General features: G+C 31.8%; 1 protein-coding gene across 1 annotated transcript; it reads right to left on the bottom strand.

Annotated features, from left to right (window-relative positions):
* Positions 1–1,981: 1,981 nt before the first annotated feature.
* On the bottom strand, positions 1,982–4,899 carry LOC111890296 (glucan endo-1,3-beta-glucosidase 7). The gene is made up of 4 exons (XM_023886440.3): positions 4,672–4,899; positions 3,884–4,548; positions 2,797–3,120; positions 1,982–2,363 (listed from the first exon to the last, which is right to left on the bottom strand). Exons 1-4 carry the CDS (start codon positions 4,748–4,750, stop codon positions 2,115–2,117), a joined length of 1,317 nt encoding a protein of 438 aa, XP_023742208.1. The 5' UTR covers positions 4,751–4,899; the 3' UTR covers positions 1,982–2,114.
* Positions 4,900–7,728: the final 2,829 nt, after the last annotated feature.

Genomic DNA, 7,728 nt, shown 5'->3' with positions numbered 1-7,728 from the left:
ATCAACTTTGCATGAATTTTAGACAAACATAGATCCAAGGTTATTAGGGTTGCATGTACACTTAGGAAGTGTTAGAATGCTCAAAACCCATCAGTTACATGAATATTAAGAATAGGAATTACCGGTAGATGAAAGTTATCAAAGAAATAGAGCCATTAACAGCTCTTGAAACTCCTGACATTTACAGGTCCAAATAATAGTTGTGAGGTTCTTCTTAACCACATGAATGATAATGTTGAGATAATTATGAATCTTGTAAATGTTATCTCAAATAGGGGAATTATTTGAGCTGTTGATTTAAACAAAACAAAAACAAATCAAGTGGAATCATAAGCATACAGATCAAGTATGATGTTATCATGATTCATGAATACGAAATTCTAATATGTACCAAATCAAATATGCATTTCATTGTTCTAGCAATACATAAAAGGAAATCACTTACCTGAGAAGGCATTAGAAAGAATTGTCATGATATAGTAGACAAAAGGCGAAAGTGAACTTAAATAGATGCAACACGAGGCCGACTGGTGTGTCGGGCCTCCCTTGAAAGTTATTCATTATCATAGTATCTTCATGTGGATCCCTGTTATTGAAAGAGACTTCTTCTCTCAATTAAGGAACTTCAACATCAAATGGATGCACCAACGGTCGGCTTCTACTACTCATGATTCTACCAGTCCTTTTCAATTCAGGAATTCATCATCATCGATCCATTAAACTCAGACAAAAATTGACAATCAGATACTTAAAATCGGTTCAAAGTTTCAGCTTTATGTATGAATTGGAGACACCCACTTCGAATACCCACACCGAATGGACATTCAAGTCACGTAACTCTGAAATCAAACCAGTCACACTTTCAAAACCATTTCTTAGGTTTTTTTTGGCGTCGATTGAAGCAGAAGGGAATGGTTTCTATGTTTCTTTAGGTTACGATCGAAAGGAGAGATAGAGAGAGTGAATGAGGAATGAGGGAAACCTACATTAGGTAATGGATGTTTGGGTGGAAAGATGATGTTAGCAAATAATCTAAGGGTCTAGAATACAGGATTGAAATGCAATAAATAACCTGAGTTTTTAATTGTAGAATTAAGTATTCTATTTTAATAATATTTAGAGATAATATGAATTCAACTTTTTGAATGTGGATATGTTCTCACCGATTGCTAAACCAAGATATATAAATGGGAAAAAAACGGATTATGAAACTTATGTGTAAGTTTGTTTAATTTAATATATGTAAATTAGTAAAATCACTGTAATTTTGTGATACAAATTTATGAATCTCATGTTTAACACATCATAATTTTCATGTTTGTGAACTTTTCATTATAAGTGTACGTCTTATATATTTTTATTCATGAGGTACATATGAATCATGCATTAATGAATTATAATGTGTTTCGACCCAAAACTCAAATTGGAATCAATTGAATCGAGGTTTTCTTGGGCATATCTTCAAAATGACATGGCGATGATTTTGAAGTAGACAATTGGCTATTTATAAGACCTTGCTGACCTAGGACTCTTTAGAATCTACCATAATAAATGAATATAATTTTGCCACATGTCAATCTCTAATGAGTTTTGACACTTGTCATTTTGTAATAATTTTAAATAAATATTATCCATATGTCAATTTATGATTTTTTTCTAATTTTTAAAATTAAAAGTCACATAATACTTATATACTTATAGTTATATAGTTATATATGTAAAGTATCAAATGCATGTAATAAATATTATACTAAATTGCAATAATATGTTTCTTCATTCCTTATTTCAAAATTTTATTTTAAAAAAATACATATTATTTACAGTTTAATATTTTGTTTTTGTAATCAACCAGTGTAATACACGGGTTTTACACCTAGTATTAAATAATATCGTTAACATTCCTAATATTATAAAAAGTAATGTCTCTAAAATAATCTGATGGACATGCTTCCTTCTTATATTCTAGTCATATACATATATATATTCGAAGGAAACCATGATGTACCAACAAAAATCATACCATAATCTTTTACATTTGTAGATCTCTATCATACAACACAAAAACAATTAAACACCCGAACAACCATAAATCATAAAAACCTTAAAAGACCAATCTACAACATCGAAGTCACAGCTAGAAAAACAACAACAATAAAACTAATGGCGATTGTGTTCAAGCTACCTGTATTTTTTGATGCATTGACCCGTGCAGTAGGAGAATACTGAGGGATGGTGGAATTAGGAGGTGTCGTGGTTGGCGTGGTTGTGGTCGAGGAATTGGTCGGAAGTGTGGTTGCACCACCAGTAGTGGGAGCATCTGCGGGCGGGCTTAGGGCGGGGGCCGGTGCAGTAGCTAGAGGACCCTAATCAATATATATGTAATAGAAGTTAAGGCTAAATGCAAATTAAATAAATAAAACAATGTACTTTCATTTATGTGTTTCTTATATGTATCATTGTACTTTCAAAATTTCTCTTATTTGTACTTCTTTATTGAAAAACTATACTTTGAAAATCTACTAAGGATGTGTTTGATAAAGCTAGTTTGTCGCTGGTAGCCGAAAGGTAAAACTTTTGTTTGGTAAAAATAGTTGTAAACTTTTAAATGAGTGAAATCACATGAAACTATAAGTTAAAAACTTCTAAAAGTTAAAATCTCTAAAACTAAAAGTTTCAAGTTCGAACTCCCAAAATCTAAAAGTTAAAAATTGCTAAAGGTCACTACTAACATATCCTAAATTATAACAATAAGAATTCATTTGTATTACGATAACTTCAATAAAATGTTAACCCTACCTGACCAGTTTTGGAGAGTCCGATATCATATATTGACGTTAAATCTGTTTTGTAGATCCCAAAAAATCGTTCTGAACCCGCACCAGGTTTTAAATCCTCATCATATAATGCAAATAGATATGTATCAATGGATTTCCCAGGCATCAATGGAGTTCCAACCATGGATCTAAGATGAGCAACCAAGTTGCCATTGTAAGCCTTCGCATTCTCAATGGTCGCACCATGCTCAGTATCGCCGCCTTTATATGGCCAACCTGTCTCAGCGACCACAATCTCAACATCTGGAAAGGCCATGGCATTCAATGCCGATCTCACTGCATCCACCTTGATAAAATGGTCAAACATAGACTCATAAGTCATATATTAACCACAAACATAGGGTAAAATAAATATTCGGAAGCTTTATAAAATAAAGGGTACATTCAAAAAATAATAAAGCATTTGATTATTTTATCGATGTAAACGAATTGTTTTTTTTATGTATTTATAATTTTTTGATTATATTAGCAAATATATATATATATATATATATATATATATATATATATATATATATATATATATATATATTCTTGTGTACAAAAATAAAATATATAAATAGTTAGGAAATGATTTAAATAAGAACCACAAAAAATGTTAGAAACCATAAGAAAATGATATTGACAATATTAAACTATGAATACAGTAAAAAGAATATGTTGTGATATGCACAATGTAATATAAGACCCATATTACAGTCCTCAAAGTTTAGAGTTTAGTATTCTGAGTAATCGATTTCCAGTTCTAACATTTTTTTAGGTTTTAATTTCAATTTTTCACTAGATAGTTATTATTGTTAAATACATTATTAGTTTTTTATAGCAAAACACAAGTTGGCATTTTTTTTACAATTTTGTCCAAAACTAAATATTAGATTAGATTAAAAAATATATTTAATATTATTGAAACAAAGGTATTAATTAATAATGTATACTTGTTGTGGGCTAAATACGTGGCGCACGTTCCAGCGAAACTTGAGCCAATTTTTTAATTCAAAAAAAAAATGCAGATGCTAACCGTGTCCTGAACAATTTAAATTTAAACTCACCTGAGCATCAAACATATTCATATACTTCACATTCGTGCCGGAATCCGGTCGGCCGGCGTTCGGCTCAAACAGGCAAAACGCCAGAGTATCAGGCCGTGGATCACTCTGGTAAGCAAAGTAAGGATAAGGATTGATCATGAATGGCGAAGCAGTTGCTTTGTTAAACTCCAAAAATCCCTTCAACAAAGCCTCATATTTTGGATCAAATCTTCCGGCAGACGGCGGCTCCGATTGTCCCAACACCGACATCGGGTGCACCGTTGACACCTTTATCTTCCCACCCAATGAAGCCGCTTCAAGGGCGTTTTGGAGATTTTGCATCGCCGGCAACAGTTGTGTCTTCAGATTCTCGTCGGGGTAGTACAACACCTCGTTGCCGACGTTGATGATGATGATCTTACTCGCCGGATAGTATGGTGATACATTAGAACTAATCCATCCTTTTGCAAAGTTCAAGTCGGCTGCTAACGCCGGAATATCACTGTTGGAAGTACCGATTGTGATGCCGATGCCGGTGTTCGCTAAAGCTTTGATTATACCTGCGTCGACTCCGTACATCCTTACTTTCCCGATTGAAGTTGATTGAAGTAGCTTCGCGGTGGCTGACGGCGGTGGAAGGTTGTCGGCGGTGACGCCATAGTTTACTCCGATATATGATTGCGATCCTAATTAAGTTATAAAACCGAACATACAAACAAATATCAGCGAAAACCCATATTCATTACACCATAGTAAGTATTACATGACCCTCAAAAGAAATTGAAAATTTGAGAGTTAGAGAAGCTTACTAACGACGGCTGCGGTGTTGAGGAGGAGGAGGAGGAGGAGGAAGAAGGAGGTGGTGGTTGTTGAAGGCAGAGACGCCATGATTGGGAGCTTTGAGGCACCTTGTTCACGTGTGTGTTTTTGAAGAGGAAGAGAGGGACAAAAATGGAAAATGGGTTACTTAAGGACTACGGTCGGCAACATGGGAAGCGTCAGTGGTTTAGGTTAATGTTTTTTTGTTTCGTATGAAATGAAATTTAGTGACTTTTTTGTTTTAACGTGTATATTTGTAAAGTTGAATTTGAGAAAATACAGTGGAAAAGACATCTTAAAAAAATATGTTTAATAATTGTCCTTGATTTTGTTTTTCCATCGCTTTAAGAACTTAACTTTTTCATTCTGCTATTTAATTATATGTATTTGGAAACCATCCCTTTCTTATTCCTATCAAGATCTTTTGTTTTAGATTTACTTTTTTTTTTTGGTGTTTCGATCTAACATCTAAAAATATGCTTCATACTTAAAAAATATTTGTTGCTAATAAGATTTGTGATTATTATTGATTCATATACGACGTTGACATTTTAATGACAAGTTATAAGTCAAAATAATAAACGATCACAATAGATTACGATGGTTTATAATTGATTTTGATTTACAATATGCCAACAAGAATCATCAAGAAATGAGAATCACCATAAGCTCCCTGCCCATGGAGAGCTTGAACCACTACGTTACCTTCGATAGTTCTTTCATCAAAATTTTCAACTATTGTGAAAGATCTATTGCAAGGATGAATTGCCATGACTCTTTAGATGGGTTAAACCGGTTTATACTTCACCATCATGAAGTGTATCACCCCTTATCTACTATAATAAATGAAAGTTTTTTTTTTGCCACATGTCCTCTACTCATTCATTTGGACATATGACATTTTCTAGAATTTTTAAAATTTCTATTTTCCACTTGTCATTTTATTGTATTTTTTATTTTATTAAATTAAAATTCCACATTTAATGTGTAAGGTAATATATATGTAAAGTATTTATTATAAAGAGTTTATATATGTAATCTATTCAATACATTAGAGTCTCATTAATTTTAATAATTCAAATTTTTCACATTTTTCTTATAAATTCAAACTTTTCAAATTATTAAAATTTTATATTTATGTTTTTTTAATTAAACCCATGTAATACATGGGTCTCACACCTAGTAAACATAATATATTTATCCAACATAAGTAGGACTTCACGTCCAACAAACTAGGAAACATAAATTGAATTTATTCGAAACAATGTTACTATATTCCTCTGATGTTGTCTTGTCTTGTCTGCTAATAGGATATATGACCTATCGTACATATACCCTCGTTGGGAAAAGATTCACGTTTGGTTCGGTATAGACGAATCGTCAAACCATAAAGAATCACTATGAACCGAACCAGTCTAGTCGGGACAGTACACTGTGTAATATGACAGAACCACTGAAGAACAAACGATGAATCCACGTGATGGAAGAGTATTAACGAAATTAATGTATTTTTAGTATCAATACCATTAAGATACAAACTGTAACGTAGTTGGATCTTAACAATACTTAAGATCTAACATAAGTGACTAATAATGTTACCTAAGTACACGCTTTTGTACCTTCGGTTCCATGAGCATTAATGCAACGAGACAGGAACATGCTCGGTAAAACGAATGGGATGATTCTCGAGGAAAGGGGTATATAAATACATGTATGTACTCATAATACATATTCTACTCATATGTGTTATTCTTTACGATCGATTCAATCTTGAGTTATCATCAAAGCGTTTTTCCGAGATAACTTCCCGATGAACGACTTACGATTTGTGTGTCCTCAGCTTCAGTATTCCAGTTAGTGGCGACCCTGGGGGTGTGTGAGTGGTGCGGTTGTATGGGGCTTCCTATTTTAAGGGCCCTTCAAATTTAGGGACAAATATATAGTAATGGTGTTGTTATCTTCATAAAATACATTTTTATGTGTTGTTACTTATTATTGAAGAATATTAGCATGTAACTAAATACACAATGTGACTTTTGATTGCAATCTTGAAGTTATTTTAATCGCGGAAAAAATCAACAAAAATCAAAATATCAAAATCTTTTCATAAATTCTATAATTTATCAACAAGTTAAGGAAAATATCTATATCTAAAAAATAAATTTATGGTTCTAATATAAGTTATATATTTTTATAAAACTCACAAAAAAAATCAACCTCTAACAAACCTATTAACAGTGCCAGTAGATCGTTGGTGTTGCTTGTTTATCTCGTCAGAAACTATCGTTTTGTTGTCTTGAATCTTGATATCTCGTTGAGTCGTTGGTAGTCAGTTTGTCCTCCTCTAACTGACTCACTGACAATAGGTTAATATCCCTTATCTCTTTATATTTCCCAAACCCCAACCGTGATTGACTGTTTTCTCTTCCAGGCAAAATGGTCATTTTTATTTGAATGATTTATCTATGAATTCATAATGAAGTTAATGAAAAATAAAGTATAGAAAGTCCAAAACAATGTTTTTGGCTTGTCCATTTGTACAATATTATGCCTCATGAATTGTGTTTATCACTCTATTAATATGTTTTATTATTTTTGCTTTTCAATGTTTGGTATAGAGAGGTCAGAGTGGAATTGGTGGATTTTAAGGTGGGGGTAATGAAGAGGGGGTAATGAGCTTCTCGTTTTTTGGATTTTAAAATATTAATATAATATAGTCTAATAGTTAGAAATATTAGAAAACAAAAATTTTGTTTGATGCTCTAACTGTTTTAAATATATATATATATATATATATATATATATATATATATATATATATATATATATATCTTATCTTATAATATATATAAAACATATTAGTCATATCTTGAATTTTAAGAGGTACAAGATACAAAACTTTTTGTACAAATCAATTATGATTAACAAAACCATTAATACTTACCAAAATTTTGAAGACTTAAATTAAGGAAGGATATTAAAAAATCTTATGATATATATAAAACATATTAGTCATATCTTCAATTTTAAGAGGTACAAGATACAAA

Source organism: Lactuca sativa, chromosome 4 (assembly GCF_002870075.4).
Source record: "Lactuca sativa cultivar Salinas chromosome 4, Lsat_Salinas_v11, whole genome shotgun sequence".
NCBI lineage: Eukaryota > Viridiplantae > Streptophyta > Magnoliopsida > Asterales > Asteraceae > Lactuca > Lactuca sativa.
Note: the sequence above shows the minus strand (reverse complement) of the source record. Positions and strands in the feature narration are given on the sequence as shown.

Excerpts from the sequence above, each read along its gene's own strand:
- LOC111890296 (XM_023886440.3), bottom strand. The coding sequence starts at position 4,750 with ATGGCGTCTCTGCCTTCAACAACCACCACCTCCTTCTTCCTCCTCCTC. Across the intron at positions 3,121-3,883 it reads TGAATATGTTTGATGCTCAG|GTGGATGCAGTGAGATCGGC; the intron begins GTGAGTTTAAAT and ends CATTTTATCAAG. Across the intron at positions 2,364-2,796 it reads GACTCTCCAAAACTGGTCAG|GGTCCTCTAGCTACTGCACC; the intron begins GTAGGGTTAACA and ends TATATTGATTAG.